The sequence below is a fragment of the Saccostrea cucullata genome, unplaced genomic scaffold, assembly GCF_032062105.1.
Source record: "Saccostrea cucullata isolate Sc308-1 unplaced genomic scaffold, CSIRO_AGI_Scuc_v1 ctg1353, whole genome shotgun sequence".
Classification (NCBI taxonomy): Eukaryota; Metazoa; Mollusca; class Bivalvia; order Ostreida; family Ostreidae; genus Saccostrea; species Saccostrea cuccullata.
Window position 1 is genome coordinate 265,893 of NW_026926626.1, and position 20,474 is coordinate 286,366.

At 31.4% G+C, this 20,474-nt stretch overlaps 1 protein-coding gene across 1 annotated transcript in view; it reads left to right on the plus strand.

The window, feature by feature from the left end:
* Positions 1-20,411, plus strand: part of LOC134272254 (uncharacterized) — a 38,371-nt gene extending 17,960 nt beyond the window's left edge. The window contains exons 2-19 of the mRNA XM_062754503.1: positions 577-709; positions 4,736-4,939; positions 8,099-8,344; positions 12,274-12,351; positions 12,560-13,132; positions 13,347-13,763; positions 13,930-14,067; positions 14,761-14,869; positions 15,029-15,102; positions 15,214-15,413; positions 15,725-15,812; positions 17,412-17,485; positions 17,587-17,623; positions 17,758-17,855; positions 18,156-18,284; positions 18,409-18,554; positions 19,859-19,994; positions 20,277-20,411. Coding sequence (XP_062610487.1) covers positions 577-709; positions 4,736-4,939; positions 8,099-8,344; positions 12,274-12,351; positions 12,560-13,132; positions 13,347-13,763; positions 13,930-14,067; positions 14,761-14,869; positions 15,029-15,102; positions 15,214-15,413; positions 15,725-15,812; positions 17,412-17,485; positions 17,587-17,623; positions 17,758-17,855; positions 18,156-18,284; positions 18,409-18,554; positions 19,859-19,994; positions 20,277-20,384 — 2,988 coding nt within the window. The 3' untranslated portion in view covers positions 20,385-20,411. The remainder of the gene's footprint in view (positions 1-576; positions 710-4,735; positions 4,940-8,098; positions 8,345-12,273; positions 12,352-12,559; positions 13,133-13,346; positions 13,764-13,929; positions 14,068-14,760; positions 14,870-15,028; positions 15,103-15,213; positions 15,414-15,724; positions 15,813-17,411; positions 17,486-17,586; positions 17,624-17,757; positions 17,856-18,155; positions 18,285-18,408; positions 18,555-19,858; positions 19,995-20,276) is intronic.
* The last annotated feature ends 63 nt before the right edge of the window (positions 20,412-20,474 follow it).

Sequence of the window (20,474 nt, forward strand, 5' to 3'; positions counted from 1 at the left end):
TTTGGCAGGCTATTCACTTTTTCTTTTTTTTTATTTTTTTTAAATCAATAGTATAATGATAACTTTTCCTACCCAGATTACATGTAGTACCCCCTCCCCAGAACTGCGCTCATTTACAATTTCAATAGAAATGCACATGCAAAAATGACAATATAATTATTTTAATCAACACGTCTGCATGGGGATAGGGCGAGACCGCAGTAGGTATATCAGGTAAAGAACAGTAGGGCCAGATGAGTGTTGTTGGGCATAGACGTCTTGGTTTTATCGCAAATTTGCAGAAAAAGACATAATTTAACGTATTCCTCGTATATGACTAATTTCTGACCTGATGCATGTAAGTGTCTTCATTTTCAAAATATTGAATTTTCAGGTGTATCATGATCACCTTTCTTTGTAAAACAAGTCTACCGAAATTATATATATAGATAAAAATCTTATATAGTTTCATAAAAGCCTCTTCGAAACTTTTCTGTTAACTGGCAAGTTGTCGACAGATGTAGATAAAAAAAAATTAAAGCGTTTATTATGCTGCTTGATTGTTTAATATTCACAATAATTAAATTATCTTTTTAGATCATTTTACACTACCGTCGTTTTGATTTACCTGCTCCTCAGATTTTGACAACGATAATTTTTTCTTCCTTTAATATGACTGCCTTAAGAGGTGTGTGGGTAGTTTTGTTACTTGGATTTACTCACTGTTACGGTATGTAGCTGAAATTTTATACGAACTTTTCTGATATCTGATTCATATATCCTTTTCTATGTGCAATAATTGGTGTGAATAATTTTATCTCCGGACAGCTTTTGTCCATTTCAGGTATCTTACATTTGAAAAATATTGCATATAATACCAGTAATTGATGAGATATATATAATAAATTATACACAATCTTAATTTATGTTAAAGACAAATAAGTGATATGTTGAATCACTATAAAAAGTGTTATCGTAAGTAAGCTATAACATATCATAAAATAGGTTCATCTTAAAGGACTGTTTACAAGATACAGTAACTATTACATGTATGTGTTATACAAGCATATTACAATATTATAATTTCTTTTTATCTCTAAATGGTAGCTTTGAAAACATTTTATCACACCGGAGGCAAAGGTTTAAGCATCAGAGTGTAAATTTGTTTTTTTTTACCTGTGCATAGAATGCAGACGATTTATGCTTTTGCTGCATTAAAATTTAGTTTTTTAAAATTATAAATCTGTTTGTAGCTTATATATATTAATCTTTCTGAATATACAATGACAAAATCAATTTCCTATTTTACCACTTTATCACTAAAATATGGCGTAGGGAGGTTCGTAAAACAGCCCACTTGGCTTTAAAAACCTACATTCATCAGCTCCTTTCTGCAATATAAAGTGTTTAAATTGCAAAAAATAACACATTCAATTAAATTCACTCTTAAAAAAGTTTTACTTAGTAGTCATTTTTTACTTGAAATAACAAAGATAAGTAAAAGATAACTACTAAGCATTTACTTAAAATTTAAAATCAATTACTGAAATTAATCTCAATTACTAGATTCAAATGTTTTACTTGATTTTTAGCTCTACTGGTCAGAGACCAGAAGAGCTTATGCGATAGTAATGCGTCCGTCGTCCGTCCGTCTGTCTGTCTGTCTGTAAACAAAAATCGCTACTCCTCCTACAATTGTAGTCTGATTTCAATATTACTTGGCACACAAGTAGACTACACTAAGATACATAGAATAGTGCATCGGTTTTTAATTTCGATGAACGGTGTTGCCATGGTTACTAAGAATAGAATTTTCTGTGAATTTCTTTTAAAATGCTACTCCTTCTACAGTTTTGCTCTGTTTCAATATAACTTGGCACACAAGTAGACTACACTACGATACATAGAATAGTGCATCGGTTTTTGATTTCGATGAACGGTGTTGCCATGGTTACTAAAAATAGAATTTTCTCTGAAATTCCTTAAAAACGCTACTCCTACTACAGTTTTGGTCTGATTTCAATATTAGTTGGCACACAAGTAGACTACACTTAGATACATAGAATAGTGCATTGGATTTTGATTTTGATGAACGGTGTTGCCATGGTTACTAAAAATAGATTTTTCTTTGAAATTCCTTTAAAATGCTACTCCTTCTACAGTTTTGTTCTGATTTCAATATAATTTTGCACACAAGTAGACTACACTAGGATACATAGAATAGTGCATCGGTTTTTGATTTCGGTGATCGGTGTTGCCATGGTTAATAAAAATAGAATTTTGTGTGAAATTCTTTAAAACGCTACTCCTTCTACAGTTTTGGTCTGATTTCAATATAACTTGGCACACAAGTAGACTACACGAAGATGCATAGAATAGTGCATCGGTTTTTGATTTCGATGTTTGGTGTTACCATGGTTAATGAAAAAGAATTTTCTGTGAAATTCCTTTAAAACACTCCTTCTACAGTTTTAGTTTGATTTCAAAATAAGTTGGCACACAAGTAGACTACACAAAGATACATAAAACAGTGCAATGGTTTTTTATAAGTACAAACCAGTAGAGCTACAGTCTCGACAGAGACTTCTGGTTGTATTTTAAAGAATTGTTTTACTTACACACTAAAAAGTTTTACTTAGTAATTTATATTTACTTAAATTTGTGTATATAAGTAATAACATTACTTGGTCTTTACTTACATTTTACCACTATTTGCTATATTATTAATATTTCAATGCCCCCGTAAACGAAGTTTCGGGGGTATATAGTTTTTGTCGTGTCCGTCTGTCTGTCTAGCTGTCTTTCTGTTTGTCTGTTTATCCGCAGAAACTTTAACCTTGCCTATAACTTTTGAATTAGCGGATCTTTGACTTTCATATTTCACACGTGTATTCCTTGTGACAAGACCTTTCTTTGAGTATCACCAAATTTGACCTTCACCTCGAAGTTTGACTGACTTATACACAAAAAACCCAAACTTATTCTTTTTCCAAATCTTTTGAATAGTACATACCAGGACATTTATACTTCACATATATATTTTTTTGTTGTAAGAACTTTCATTGAATACCAACAACTATGAACTTTTGACGTTGACCTTGGAGATTTCCATCCTTGTGAAAAAAACTTTAACCTTGGCCATAACTTTTGAACGGTAAGGAATAGTGCTTTCATACTTACACATATGTAATCATTTTGAAAAAGACCATTCATAGGATACCAAGAACTTTGACTCTTTGACCTTGGAGCTTGAACCACTTTTAAAAAGCAAATCTTGAATGTAACTTTAGAAGGATTAGGGTTAGTGCATTCATCCATGTGACAAGATCTATCTTTGGGTACCACCAAATCTGTCCCTTTGTCCTTGACCTTGGAGTTTGACCTACATTTCAAAATTGATAACCTTGACCATAACTTCTGAAGGGTTGAGGCAAGTGTTTCCATATTTCACATATGTATTTTTTGTGGCAGGACCTTTCATTAGATACCAATAACCTTGACCTTTTGACCTTGGAGATATCAAGAAATACCAATAATTTAAATTTGCATATAAGAAAATTTTAACCTTTGCTATGTTGCCATACGGGGGCATAGGTGTTTCACAAACACATTTTGTTTAAATTGTATTGAATTGATTTACTTAGAGCAAAATTTTATTTACTAAATCAAGAAGAATTCAGAGCAGTAATTACTTAAATATAGTAGTCTAATCACTGTCGGGATTGAATTCTTAAAATGTAAAATAGAATTTTGGCTTCCATATTAATTGTCTGTGAGGAGGAGTTATCTTTCTTCTGAATATTCCTTCATGTGAAAAAAAGTAACACTAATAAAAATGCGATATTAAGTACTTGAAATGTTTAACCATTTTTAAAATGGTCCTTAAAAACATACAACTTATTCAATTTTTAAGGCTTTCGAAGTTTGAATCAAATGTTTTATTGTTATATATAATAAAACAATTACAAAGAAATTGGCAAAGAAATTGAAAGTATAATTGTTTCCATCTTAAGTAGATTTCTTCTATTAAACTATTCAGAGGGCCCAGTTAGGGATCTCTGATTTAGAAATCTGTGAGTAGCACTCAAATGTCAGAGGGTCGGTACCTTGCAGTGTTTCTAGTAAATAATGTCGATTTTAGTAAATATGATAAGAATTTCACAAAATAGTATTCTTTTGAGTAATAATATTCTACATTTTAATTAATTTCAGAATTGCATTTACTTAGTAATAATTCATAAAATCTAGTAAATAGAAAGCATATCTCTAAAGCATTATCTCTAAATTAAGTAATAATAATTTACCAAAAATGAGTTCATTTACTAACTTAAAGTAATATAATTCCTATAGTTTAAGTTATTCTATTGATACTTAGTAAATCACTTTATAAGTAAATGAATTCATCCTTTTTACTAATTATGTTTACAATTACTAACCTTGATAGTCATTTACTTGCTATTCTGACTAAATGGATTACTAATAATTACTAGTTTTTATTAATCTAATACCTTATTTTAAAAACAACTAGTAAAACTTTTTTTAGAGTGAATGTGGTTTAAATAAGTATTTCATTCTTAAGTACATTTTAACTGCACAGGTTTGAAACATGTTTCTGATCTGATAATCTTTTGATGACTTTCGTGATTTATTGGAGAATAATGTTCGCAGCATTTCTATGATCTCCGCAATAATCGTGTACGTAGTAGAATTATGTGCAAACCATGCCTTTCCTCTACTTGTTTCATATTTTTTACAGAAAACCTGAGCAGAAGATCCACAACAACACTCTCTCAAAGTTCTACATACCACGATGCATCACGGGCAAATGATGGTGATAGAAATATCACAGAAAAATATTGTGCTCATACTGCTCCTATATACACAAACAGGGCTTGGTTTCAAGTAGATCTTGGAAAACCATACAGCATAAAAAGTGTGAATATCTATTACAGAAGAGAAGGTATACTTGCATAATATTTACTTCAAGAGAAAATGAAGAATTTAAATATCTTTCATTGTAATGTTCTATAAATATGAATTATATGTTGAAACAGAACTCCAATTGATCATTTGTGAATTTAATGATACTTTTAAGTACTTCTCTGTTAATTTGATATGGTGATTGTAACATATAGAAAATGGTCTGATTATATGTCTCAAATGAACATAAAATATCTACTACACGTATTTTGATTGAACATTTTATATAAAAACACATTTCCATGTACTGGTTTCAAGACTTGCACATTTATATATATAATAAAAACTAATACAGAGAACATGCAATTATCTGCTTCTTGCCTTGAAAAGGAAACAAAATCTACCATGAACTAGATATCTCTAAGACAATGGACATGTACATGTATTGTGATTTAAAGAAGATAAGTGCTTGAAAAGTGAGTGGCAGTGTAAAGCGTGTGAAAAATACTGAGTCTTGGACTTGATTTTGATCGAAGCATAATAGTCATTTTCTACAAAACTGTTCATACAGGTTTCAGTAATCGAAAATAATGTAGCCCTCTCTGATTTTTGTCTTATGTTGTCAAGAGAGAGCTTCATGTACATGAACAATCCATAGGATCTCCCCGCTATGATGCAAGAGAAATAAATTGCTTTTGCTTTTAAATTTCAAAATGGATTTTATTAACTATTAAAAATTTACCCCTTATACGCTCAATCAAGTTAAAAATAAAACTGCCAGAGAAACAAGGAAAAAAAATTGCAGAGAACGCAGACAAACGGAGAGCTAGACAGACAGAACCTTTCAATTCAGAAAAAAACACAGATGCATCAGACTCTAGCGACACGATATTAAAGAACAAAGATCATTTATGCCTAAAACTGCCTAGCCTTAAGACATATTCAGATAAAAGTAATATAAAATAATAATTCTCTGAATTGATATTAAAAGGTATAAAAGTGAACCAAATACAATTAATGAAACACGAGAGTCTGAAGCAGAAATATGTTTAAAACTTTCAAGTAGATATACTTGTAATTAAGATTGAGTGGAAATGACATCCTTTCAAAAAGTTCTCTCTAACATGTGCTTGGCAAAAAAGATAACTCATGTGATAGCCATGATTTGTCATATTTATGAAAAAAAAAAACATTCTCCAAAAGTTTGTTTTTAAGTTTCAAGTTGTTCAATTCATAGCCACTATGGGTAGCAGCAATGCATGACCCTTAAGGCGCTGGGTCACAGTTACAAAAATATATATATATATATATATATAGAAATACATTAAAAAAATTGTTTAAAATCAGTAATTATATTTACTTGTATATAGACTCATCTTCAGACACTATTCGTTAACATTTGAACAGATTATATATGATTATGATACCTGTTGCTAGGGTCGGGCCACAATGAATCATAACTTTACTTAGGAATAAAGAAGACAAATCTGCTAAAACAGCAATTTAAAGTTGCGATTCTTCATATTAATGAGAATACATGTTCAGGTAGATTTAAGATTGATTATACTATAATCCACTTGGCTAGGGTGAGGCCCACTTTAGGCATTATACTGAAAGGAAACAGAAATGTACGGTGAACTTTTGAGAGGAATTAAATTCATTTTTCTTTTTATCATTTTCAGTATTCCTATCTTACTTTTAAAATTATCTTTTAAGAAAATACAACCAATTTTTTCTTTGTTTTTGTCTTATAAATCATGAGTTATTGGAACTCATATGACGATCGATACCACACAGAGAGAAAATCGAAAACTCAATATCTTCAATGTCTCCCCGCGTACAATGTATCTGTCACAGTCTAGTTTCTCCTTTGCATCAAAATTCATCAGAGTGTTTATTTTTCTAACACTGGTTTAGGCCGCGACTGACCTAGTCGATAAAATTGGTAGCAACTGTTCGCCATGCGATCAGCACTTTTAAGTGAAAGTTGCGGGTCCTTCGGATGAGACCTTAAAAACCGAGGCCCCGTGTCAGCGGCAAGCGTTTGCACGTTAAAGATACCTCACTGCTCAATGTCCCTGAGTGCCGAGTAAAGGTAAAAATTGTAAGTCCTTCACCGGCATACGATGACGCCTCAATATGAGTGAAAAATTCTCGAGAGGGACGTAAAACTATATACAATCAATCTAACCCCTTGCTACGTGTATATTGGGCATGAGCAACAACGTCGAAAATAAGTCAAACGAAAGGCGCATGCGCCAGTGAGAGAAACACAACCATTAATTTTATCAGCTAAAAACCCCAATTTGTGTAATTAGTTTCTTTCCGTTTCGGGGTGAATGTAATGATTATGATAGTCTACTGTATTAACAGCAGTTTTGTGGTATTAGGTGGCGATAAAACAAGCTTAAGGGACAGGAAAACAACTCGACTGTTTGGCGTTAACATCATCGACACGATTGGTTGGAAACCATTCCAGAACATCTCTGTCAACGAATTACACGTTCTATGGGGGGGAAATTTACAAGAAACTGTTTAGAAATCCACTTTGTCTTTGTCCTTACAACTGTAATTTGAAAATCTCACCCTATGGAACTTCCGTCAACTGTACTAAGATTGCAAGAAATTTGTATCATCTGTAAATTTTCAAGGACAAACAATGTGTATACTTCAATTGAATCAAACAGAACAGCAAGATTTATTGAAAAACTCTTCATTTGTACGTGATTGGTCTTTTAAGCATTTTCCAATATGACGTCGAGTCAAACATTTAACGGTTGAGTAATTCTGAACACTGATTTTGGTGCATAGTAACTAACATTTCATCTGACCAGTGTTCGTAACTTTCGGTCATGCGATAAAAAAAATCAAATAATAAGCTACCCTGCGTTTCTTTTTCCTTTCAGTATTTATAAGAAAATAGAAATGAAAATTTGTGTAGTAAAACAGTAAAGTCCTAATTATTCAGATTTATATGGTAGCATCCACACCCTTTTTGGATTCAACGTTGTTCAAATCATGAACCCAGGCCTAAAATGAGGCCACAATGGGCGGTCAAAATTTAGAAAAACAATGTACAACTCATGATAAGCCATTTTTATTTAAAACACACTCAGGTTGTTTAGACTAATTTATGATTGTTAGGGGTAGGTTGGGGTAACATTATGTTTATCTCATAACAAAATATTTTACATTACAGGTCCCCAATGGCAGCAATACAGATTTAGACAGTTTTACCTGGACGTCTCGGACTATCCAGTTATTTCGACTACAACCAGTCAGCGAACCAGATGTTACACTGACAACAGTACAGCTCCTGCTGTACCTCCAAATATAATTGAGATTCCATGTAAACAGACGGCAAGATACATAATTGTGGAAACAGAGTACAAATATCCAACTGATAAAGGTCCAATCCTAGAAATTTGTGAAATAGAAGTTTATGGTAAAACGAATTTGAGAGATTTTATCTTGATGTTAACGTGATGCCCACCTGCAAATGGCAGTGTCGACATCTCTCTAGAAATTTGAATACGTATACGGTTTTTTTAAACCGATGTCAATAAGATGTTTCAAGAAATGTGAGGACAAGCGAATTTACAAAAAAAATAATTTTCTGAAATCTGAAGCAAACACTCCCAGAAACATGATTCAAATGGTGATCTAGTTGAAGAATACAATGTATTTTTTTCCTCGTGTACATTTGCAGGTGAACATCACATTTTCTGAATTGTATTATTTAACAGGTCAATGTAAGTCAAATCAAGGTTAACGCAGGCATAAGAAGTTAAAGAAGAAGTCTGTTCTGGACATTTCTTGGGCGGAAGGGGGGGGGGGGTGTTAATTATGAGCATTGGTTTATCGGCTCCTCTCCTTTGATTTATAACATTACTTTGTTCGATATACAACTAGAGTTTTCATAAGAAAAGCAAACAAATATGTCGCCGACTATGTATTCAGATAATGGAAAAGCGTGTCCCGATTGTTTATCGGTATTCAAGAAATCCTCAGCTGGCCTTCAATATTGAATTAGTTTTGAATTAAGAAGAACGTTTTAAATTAATATATGTACCAGAAATAATCATTTGAGATATCGGGGACTTATATAATGGAAAGAAATTAATAATTCATAAAAATTCAATTAACGGCGTTTTTTTTCTTGTCACAAAACTCCATAAGTCTTTGTAAAGAAAAAAAAGCATTGACCTCATAAAAGAAAATGACTTTGTTTTACAAAAAATCAAATCATGAGACATGGGTATGAGGAAATAAAGTATAAAAAAAAACATGAACCTGTTTTTTTTTTAAAGATAATTCAAATTTCTTGAACTGAGTACAATTATAACCGATGACTTCTGGTAAAAAAAAAAAGCTAAGCCAATTTTTTGTCAAAATTTTTCCCTTAAAATTATATCGATGCAACCGAGATAAAAAAAATATTCAACTTATTTTCAAGATTGTACAAATACTGGTTCTTTTAAAACAACCAGACCAAAAAGATAGGTGAAAAGATACAATCAATCGTTCTAACTACTTTATGTGTCTAACAAATGTTATTAAAGAAAATAAAATACAACTGGCACCTATATATCCCTTGTGTATTAAGTTATAAGTCTAGTCAAAGCAAAGCCTTATACATGTTATACTTAAGGTGATTCGAACGTGACGAAAATACGTCAACTGCGCAACGCGAAACGTCACGGAAATTTAATCTCTACACCAAATGTTCTAATACATAAACTTTTTAATACAACAATTATAGATTTATTTCATTAATAAACAAAAATAAGAAATAATTAAATACGGAAAAATGATATTGTTTGTTATCCTTGGTTTTATTTAATATATGTTTTATTAATTTATGTATTAGAGTATTTGGTGTAGAGATTAGATTTCCGTGACGTCAGCTGATGGCAATCGGGCCTTGGAACGAAATTCGAAGTTTGCATGAATTTTAGTTGTTTGCATTATCAACGCGTTGGATTTAAACTTAAGGAAGAAATGTATAGCGAGAAATATCATATTTGAACCTAATGCTACACGCAAACCGGTAGGCATGTCCGAATTATATGTTAAATTCAAGCCTGAACCGAGAGGGGGTCAAATTGGCGTTGCACATGCACCTTGTGTATTTATATATAGGCCCTAGAGAGGGTAGAATTTTTCAATATTTGGCTTATTTAGCGACTCATTGACAAAAATTGAGGTGCCTGTGTATTACCAACGGGTGTCCAGTATTCAAACTGCAAGATGGACTAAGAAGTCTGAACGACCTGACCACAATTATTTCAGTCATAAGTACACATTTCAAATAGGCCCTACGCACATGTGATTACGTTGAAACATGAACAATGACATGTATGCAGACTACGCTCTACCGTATACATGTAGATCTATGTACTTGGAACATTAAAATCATACATACATGTAAAACAAGGCACTCAATTGCCCCACCAGACATTAAACGTAAAATGAAAATGAAGAGAAATACCATTATATATATACACATAATATTTTGATAAGTTTTGTGACTTAGCACGTTGGCTTTATAAGAGATGTCGTTAAAAAAATGAAAACTTTTTTTGTTTTTGATATTACTAATATAAGTGAAACGATTATTATTTTTTCATATTTTCAATAAATATTCTCTTACTTAGGACATATTTGAAGACATAAAATAAAACTATAACTATTATAGAATGAAAAAATTATGATTTTTTTAGTGAAAAACATAAATTACAGTACATTTTTTGTTTATATTTTAAAATAAAAGGGAAGTTACTCCTCGTCAGATTCTCAAATTGGGGCCTCATATAGGGTTTTCAATTGAAAAATGAAGGAATAGTCATCAAATGAAGCATGGACATGAAGCATTTTAATTTTTGAGATATGAAAATAAATAAACTATTAAATGATTTTATTATAGAATTAGAGAACAATTTATTACTAATTCAGGGCCCATGAAAAAAAAAATTCATGTAAATTACAGATAAACAAGACACTAGAATAAACAGATAATGTACATGTATAATTGAAAGCAATTCTTTGATTAAGTACATTAATTGGTTGTATTAAAATTAATTCTCATGTGTATGCAAAGGTTGTTTTAGTATTTTAAATATGTCTATAATGTATTATCCCTGTAGGAAAAGAGAATTTTCAGATTCTACAATTTTACTGAAATTCAAAATCTGATATACAACCCCCCCCCCCCCCCCCGAAAAAAAAAAACAAACAAACAAACAAACAAACAAAAAACCCCAAAACGAAAAGCATATTTATAAAAAACAAAAGATTATCATTTTTTTTTTACACTGAACCAAATGGTGCTGCTATACCTATAGACTTTGCAGGTCTACTGCCGCCATAATCATAAAACCGGAAGTACGAGTTCATAAATTTGACATTTCAATCAATTCAATTAGACATCAGAAAGAAAAAAAAATCTTGTTTTCCTCATTTTTTCCCCTGATAATTCAAAAACTTGAGCAGCAGGTTTGTAAGCTTAAAAGAAAAAAAAATGTTGGCCTAAATATTACATTGCATATTTGAAAAATACATTTAGTTTCAATATATCAGAGGAAATTCGAACTGAGAGATTATTTTAATGTTTCTAAAGCTAATGACTATTTTATTGAATATTTTCACCTCAAATGTTCAGAATTGATAAATTATACAATGTATTTGATTATTTTATGCAAACTTTTAAGATGTTTTGTGTTTATCTTTTCATATATAAATGTTGTTTTTGGAAAAGGCTAAAAATTGAGCAAGACCCAATGAAAGTCAGATGATTATATCTTTCTTCCGGACTCATGAACCTATCAATTTTTTTTCCAAGGTTTAAAGCTTTGTTTCACTGCTATTCAAAGAAAGTTAAAAGAGAAAATTCCATTTACTCTTGGTTTGATTTTTTGCCATTTTATCAATTGGAAGTCATGCTGAAAATGGCATTTTTAAAAGCAGTCTGAGGAAATTCGGATTAAATTTCTTAAACATCATTTACTATTTCCATACTTTTATTTATTCTGTAGGAAGACAATGTTATTATCTTTCATTTCCATGATATAAAAATACGATTGAAAATAAAATCTTTTTATTTTTAATTTTGATTATGTCTATTACTTGTTTATTTTTGCACAGCAGACAATTTCAACACTCTCATGTTCAGAGGCCGTTGCCATGGAAACTAGCGCATTGACCCATATCAAAACTGTCATTATTCAAGACAGGAAATCCTCTAGTATCATTCTTATCATTTTTTAAAAAATCGAATTACTTTGGTGACAGGTTCGAATCACCTTAACTGTTACATTATACTTTTTTTATTCAAAAAGCTAAATTCATTCCTTGATTAAATCTTTTTTTAATCAGGTTGTGAAGTTGGTTATTATGGCCCAAACTGTTCATCTTGTGAAGGTTGTTATAACTGTGACATTGCAACCGGCTGTCGTAAGTATTCATATTAAAAATACTACTTATTGAAAATGCATGTTAAAGTTTGAATCCTCATTTAACCTTTATATTTTGGATTTCTTTTTTTATCATACCGAACCCTTCAGTTATTATAAGTTTCATATTCTTTGCTAGATTTCTTGTTTTGACAAATACAATTGTATTTATTTATAATAATAAACGTTATGTTAATCGTTACTCTTAGCCTGTAGCAGTAATTGTGTAGACCAGCAATGCAATGAATTTGGCAACTGCATCCAATGTTATCAGGGACGTTGGGGAGATAATTGCCAGAAAATTTGTCCAACTTCGTGCAAATCGAGATATTGCATCAACACAAATGGATTTTGCTATTCCTGCAGCGATGGATACTTTGGAGATATATGTCAGAAGGATTGTTATGCAAAGTGTTCGGGACGAAAATGTAACAAATACACGGGAATTTGTACAACTGGATGTGTATCTGGTTATTATGGTGATTTTTGTAATATTACTTGTGGTAACTGCAGTACTGGAAATTGTTCTAGATATACCGGACATTGTGACACCTGTAAATTAGGTTATTATGAAGAGAAGTGTGATAGACAGTGTAGTGACACTTGCCTCGATTTGGAATGTAATAAAGAAAATGGCTATTGCAGTCGTGGTTGCAAATACGGTTTCTATGGGGTTTATTGTGAAAATGAATGTAGTGAAAACTGCAAACAAACCAACTGCAACAGATATGGAATTTGCATTAATGGATGTAAACCGAATTGGACTGGAGGAATTTGCAACAGTAAGATTTTTGATTTTAAAGTTTTCCTCAATTGTTGGTGAACGTCATTGTTGATGATGCCATAATGTACATGTAATATTTTTCTTTATGATTTCATAACATAAGCAGTTTCTGACATTAGCAAAATGTTAGATCATGTCGGATTTTGTATACAAATTATTTTCAAGCTTTAGATCAATATCAAAAACATCAATTTGATTTTTACTACTTATAGAATGTGATGCGACTCATTATGGAGATGATTGCTCAAACATGTGCAGTGTAAATTGTATCAGCCAGGCATGCAACAATGTTACTGGTGTTTGCACTATTGGGTGTGAGAGAGGATTTTATTCACAGAAATGTGAACAGAGATGTAGTGCTTCATGTCCATCTAGTTGCAACAGAGACTCGGGGAGTTGTGAGGGAGCATGTCCAGCTGGTAAATATGGAGATCAATGTGATAGGACCTGTAATCAAAACTGTAAAAAGGTATGCAGTAAAAGCAGTGGTTTGTGTGATTCTGGTTGTATTGACGGTAAATTTGGACCAGACTGTCTCAAGGCCTGTGGTGGTGGGTGTGATTCCGGATGTCATCAGTCCGATGGGAGTTGTGCTTGTAAGACAGGATGGCAGGGACGATACTGTGACGGTATTAATTTAGAAAACACTTTTTTGACAAAAACCTGACATTTTCTAAATATTGTTTTTGGGTATAAAAGTTTGGCGTTTGTAAATTGAGGTTATCTTACAATCATTTTAATTTGATATTTTAAATACCAGTTACAAATTGCATATAAATATTTTATTTTTTTTAGTTTGTAAACCGGATTATTATGGTCATGAGTGTGAATCTCAGTGTAGTTCAAACTGTTTGAACAGAACCTGTCTCTCAAACAATGGTTCCTGTATAGGAGGATGTAAGGGACACTTTGTGGATGAGAAATGTTTCATAGGTATGTTGACCAGGATACATTTGGCATTCGTAAAATTATTTTTGATAATGTTTATTTTTAAGATAAAATAATTCATAAGAGAGTATTATATCATTTTAGAAATATATATAATTTTATGAACTCAAATAAAACTTTAATTGAAAAGATATGTCTTTTTAAACGTTTTAGAAATAATTGACTGATTGTATATTGCTTAACGTCCCTCTCGAGAATTTTTCACTCATATGGAGACGCCACCACTTGCCGGTGGAGAGCTGCAAATTTTGTTTTATTCTCGGCACTCAAGGCCATTGAGCAGGGAGGGATCTTTTTCGTACCAGCTTCTACTGCGACACGGGACCTCGGTTTATACGGTCTCATCCAAAGGACCGGTCTTCACGTCCCACAGTGGGATTCGAACCCGCGACGTAAGGATTGACTCTTTACTTCGCGACTCTAGAGCAGACGCTCTAATCACTGCGCCATTCGAGCGACTTTTAGAAATGAAGGGAAAATGCATATGTGTATTATGTCAAAAATAAATTGTATTTGGTCATATAATACAAAAGAACTTTTGTTCTACCTTAGTAGATTTTGAACTATTTTATTATGATTAAGGCTTATTTTAAAACATATTTTGTTCATTGTGCTTTGTTATTTATTTTAATATTCGACCCAAAATTTCATTTGTTATGTTAAATACTTCTTTTCCAGCACTTGCTGTAAGTGACCCGACTTCTTTGCCGACTACAGCTATTGGTGCTGGGTTAGGTGCTGTACTATTTCTTTTGGTTTTAATAATCATCATAGTCATTTTTCTCAGGTATGTTTGAAATATCTATTGACTTCAATTATTTAATTATTTAATACTTCAATTATTTCAAAGGAAACCAATATGTGAATCTAATGATAATAAATGACACTCTTGTTTAAATGTATGATTCTGTTGGAAAAATTTAATTTTATAATATTTTTATTGAAGATACAAACGACGAATGCGTCAAAATTCCAAATCAGATATGGTCTTCTATAAAAAAGAGCATGCCCCATCTTCTGGTAAATATTAGAAGTTTATAAGGTTCTACATTTTCTTCAAAATGAATTTGCTTACGTCTCTTAAGATTTTCAGTTTTTAATTTAATTGATTATCTTTTACCATGACAACAGAAAACAAGTTGTACACAAACATAGGTAATGTTTCGGTACCGATAGAGGACCCAGAAGAAGAACCACAAATGGAGAACCCTGAGGAGGCTGTGTATTATAATGATCTATCTGTGGCTAAGGATATCGCTGTGTCTGACCTACTGAGGATAATCACTGAGAGAGAAGCCAAGGAAAATGAAATATTTCATAAGGAATTTAAGGTCAGTACTTAATCATTTTTAGTGAAAATATTATTATTGAATTGCTTATTATCATTTTCTTATTTTACAATTTCACGTTGATTAGCCTTAAGCCTTTCGTTTTTTTTACATTCCTTCCATTTCAACCTTAGAATGTATAAAGAGTACTTCATCCAAAAAAAAAAAATGGGCATTTTCTATGAGAAATACAGTTCTTTTTTATCATTTTAACGTATCCGATTTACAACGTTTTCATTTCAAAGCGATTATATTGATGAATACCATTTTGCATAGTACCCTTTGATCACTGAGCAGTATTTTATCTATTTTAGTCTCTTCCTTATGGAGAAAGATTTGCCTGCGAGACAGCTAAATCAGCAGAAAACATGCCCAGGAATCGATTCAAAACCACTTTTCCATGTAAAATTATCCATTCTTATCATTTATTATTTCATTTTCAGTAAGAACGTATATAAACAATACTTGAATAAAATGGCAATAGCGCATTTGATAGTCACTTTCGCTTGCTCTAGTAGTGATTTTTGAAATACATTGTTTAACCAAAATTTTGTCATACACTGTTAGCTTATACATGCCTTAAAGCAAATCACACAAAAATAATATTTGATATTAATAGTTCCCTCGTATGATAGATATAAAAATCCTTTATTTTATATGGAGAATATAGTAAATACTGAGGTATCCCCCTAAACAATGACAAACTGTAGCAAAAGACCACCAATAACCAAAAAACAAGTCTTAATAATTTTATTTGGATATGACTGCACTTCATTACATTGAGATAATTTTTGTTAAAGGTGGTCTTCATATTGAAAATGTTGAAAATTCGTATTTAATTTTTCTTGTCATATTATTTAAAGATTCAAGAATTTGTCTTAAATTTATCCATCCGATTACAAAGATTTCGTGGCATAGTGGTATGATTACAGGTTGTATACATAAGGATCGTGAGTTCGAGTCTCACAGTACGTGTTTCTAATCAATGCCTTTTTTTTCTCTCGGTGCATTTTTCCTATGATTTCTTTAATTATTTTATTATACATCTATAAATAATGTAAGAGATATATAATACAACATAACACCTTGAAAAAATCTCGGGTAAAAAAACCCAGTCCTAATTAATCTATTCTAATCACCCAAAGTCATAGCTGCTAGCTTGTTTTATTTTTTAAATGTTCTAAAAATCTTGTTTAGAATAAGAGAATTGAAGAAGTAAAATGAGGGTAATGTAACAAACTTGCAACTTTGAAAATATAACACTGGTCTACAAATGATAACATACATGTAGTTTGATCTTTAATCGAAAAGGTAAATGTACAGATCTATAAATAGACACAGGTGATTTCCATTTAAATACTTTAGTCGGTCGTGTCGCCGGTAAGACAGCTATGGTTCTTTTGAATGTTAATTAAAATTTGAAAAGAAAAGTTTCTTTGAGTTTCTTAAGCCATCGAATAAAATTATATTATAATATTCTTTTCATCTTAATATATAGGAATTCCTTTAATAGTTCCACAGTTTATACGGTTTTAACTTTGCTTGAACAGTTGACGCGTTTAAAATAAACAGCTTTGAGTTTAACTTGGGTAGCTAAATTCATTCCTTATACTTTAATTTTCTTCCATTAAGTGTAGCATAAAAACCCCAAAATTTTGCATTAAACTTTCTATTTAATTGTGCAAAATTTATATTAACGTCAAGCGGATTGACAAGTTTTGACGTAGGTCACGCTGAATATCCAATATAAACTTACGCTTTACATTCTTAATAAATTTATACAACAATATTGGATATTCAGGAAATATTCTATCGCACAGATTGTAACATGTGAATTTGATTGGATATCTTACACTGAAAACATGTTATTCTTTAATATCTTTTTGAAGTGTTTTGATATTCCGCATTACCATAACAGAAATTATATATATATTTCACTAAAATAGTATGTGATTTAACTGTAATAGACACTAATAATAGAAATTCATAATTTTCTTACAGACGATCATTCACGAGTAATTTTAGAAGTTGGTAATGGCTTCACTACAGATTACATAAATGCAAACTATATTGAGGTAACAAACACATATACTTTACTTTAATTTCTATTGAAGGTATTTTAGTGTGAACATGATATTATTGTTTTTTTAATTGCATTGTAACATTTTTATTTTAGAATATGGAGGGGGAAAAGGAATTCATTGCTTGTCAAGGTAAAAAATATCAAATTGTCAAAATCCATCTGAAAAATAAAACTTTTTTTTTAAAATGATATTGTTCCTTTGAATAATAAGAATCTTTTACCTTTGACTATTTCTTTCACTAAAAGCTTACTATATTCCTTTAGGCCCACGTGAAAACACTTTAGTTGATCACTGGAGAATGATATGGCAGGAGCATGTGGAATACATCGTTATGTTGACCAACCTAATTGAAGGACCAAAGGTTGAATGTGTAACTTTATATATTAGAGTATATAAAGTAATTTTTTTGATGTAATATCCTTTTATTTAAGTTGTCATCACTTGTGTCATAGTTTAAAGAAAAATATTTAATTATAAAATATTATAATCCTCAGTTTTGTCGACTAAATCTCCTTTAACCTGGTTTTGAAATCACAGTTTTAAAGATTTTCTAGTCCTTAAACTGTATCAATTTCCTTCAAACTTAATAGAAACATAAATTTTATTTCCACATTTTTTTTAACAAAAATTCAAAATTTTTTTAACATGAACCTTCTTTTAGGTGAAATGTCACCAATATTGGCCAGATGAAGGGAAAGATCTGGAAATCAATCCATTTTCCGTAACTTTGGTAGAAGAGAAAGTATATGCGTATTTCGTCCAGAGAAAAATGACTGTGCGGAAAAAGAAGGTATATATAAATACTCATAACATTTTGATAAAAATGTAGAAACATGTATTTTATGTAGATTAAAGGTAGACGCCATAATTGCAATTCATCATACATTAATTGCAATGTGCATGCTTATTTTAAGGTCACTGGGTCAAGGACGGTCGTACAGTATCACTTCACCCGATGGCCAGATCACGGGACTCCAAATCCTCTGAATTTAGTTGTATTTCACCGACACTTCAGACACAAAATCAAGCCTTCTCAACATCCAATAATTGTTCATTGCAGGTAATTTCTCTGGACATACTTTATACATTAATGGCCTAAATTTTGAGCATCATATCCGTTATATAAGATGCTATTGTCCTGAAAAAAATACTATACCTTCAAATTTAAAAGAAGATAAAGAAACTTAACTTCTCTTTATATATTTTTCAACCCATCTACTTTTTAGCTCTACTGGTCAGAGACCAGAAGAGCTTATGCGATAGTAATGCATCCGGCGTCTGTCTGTCTGTCTGTCTGTCTGTCTGTAAACAATTTTTCGAAATGCTTCTCCTACAGTTTTTGTTTAATTTCAATATAACTTGGCACACAAGTAGATTATACTAAGATAATAATTCTGTGTATCGGTTTATGATTTCGATGAACAGTGTTGCCGTGGTAACTAAAATTAGAAATTTCTTTGAAATTCTTTCAGAATGCTACTCCTCCTACAGTTTTTGTCTAATTTCAAAATAACTTATCACACAACTAGACTACACTGAGATACATAATTCTTTGTATCGGTTTTTGATTTCGATGAACGGTGTTACCGTTGTTACTGAAAATTCAAATTTCTGTGAAATTCTTTCAAAATGCTACTCCTCCCACAGTTATAGTCTGATTTCATTATAACTTTGCACACAAGTAGACTACACTAAGCTACATAATTTTGTGTTTTGGTTTTAATTTCGATGAACAGTATTGCCGTTGTTACTAAAAATAGAAATTTCTATGAAATCCTTTCAAAATGCTATGTCTCCTACAGTTTTGGTCTGATTTCATTTTAACTTGGCACAGAAAGTAGACTACAGTAAGATACATAATTTTCTCTATAGGTTTTTGTTTTTGATGAATGGTATTGCCTTGATTACTAAAAATAGAAAATTTCTGTGAAATTCTTTCAAAATGCTATGTATCCAACAGTTTTGGTCTGATTTTAATTTAACTTGGCACACAAGTAGACTACACTAAGATACACAATTCTTTGTATCAGTTTTTGACTGATGAACATTATTGCCTTGGTTACTAAAAATAGAAATTTCTCTTAAATACTCTCAAAATGCTATTCCAATTACAGTAGTTTTAGTCTGATAATAATATATATAACTTGGCACACAAGTAGACTACACTAAGAACATAGAAAGACTGAATCAAGGGTCATTATTCTATTTATTGCTGTTATAAAGTTTCAATTCCCAACAGCTTAAGTACTTTTCTCTTCCTTTGCTATAGATATAAACCAGTAGAGCTTCAGTCTCGTATTATCTTCATCGCTTAACTGTTTGTAGCCAATGTATTTTTTCTCTTCATACATAAATGTGTTACAGTGCGGGAATTGGGCGAACTGGGACATTTATCGCCCTTGACGTTTTGTCCAGGTACGCCAAGGACAAGGGCAAGGTCAACGTCATAGAGTATGTCAAGGCCATGCGTAGAAACAGGATGACAATGATACAGAATGTGGTACGTATATAAAGAAACTGCAATTTTTACTCATGTATACTGCTCTATCTTGAATTAAAAAAGGAGTGATGAGAGATTGAGATGGAGATAAAAATACTCTCACACATACACAAATCGAGAGAGAGAGAGAAGAGAGAGAGAGAGAGAAAGAATATCTGTTGTCTGGAGAAAACTACTACAATAAAAAATGAAATATTTTTGTGATGAATGCAATCTAGTTTTAAAAATGGAATATGCATAGTCAAAAGTAAGAAGAATCGTTTAACATTGTATCATCTTTAGGACCAATACGTTTTTCTCTACCATGCTTTGTACGAGTTTTCAGAAGGAAACCCCAGTATAAGAAGAAAGATGAATTTGTCCACCAGTATGGAGATGTCAACAGAATAAATACACAGAAACATCTAACCAATGAATTCAATGTGAGAATACACAATGTTTATAAGCATACATTTAATAGTCTTTTGAACTTTTTTACAT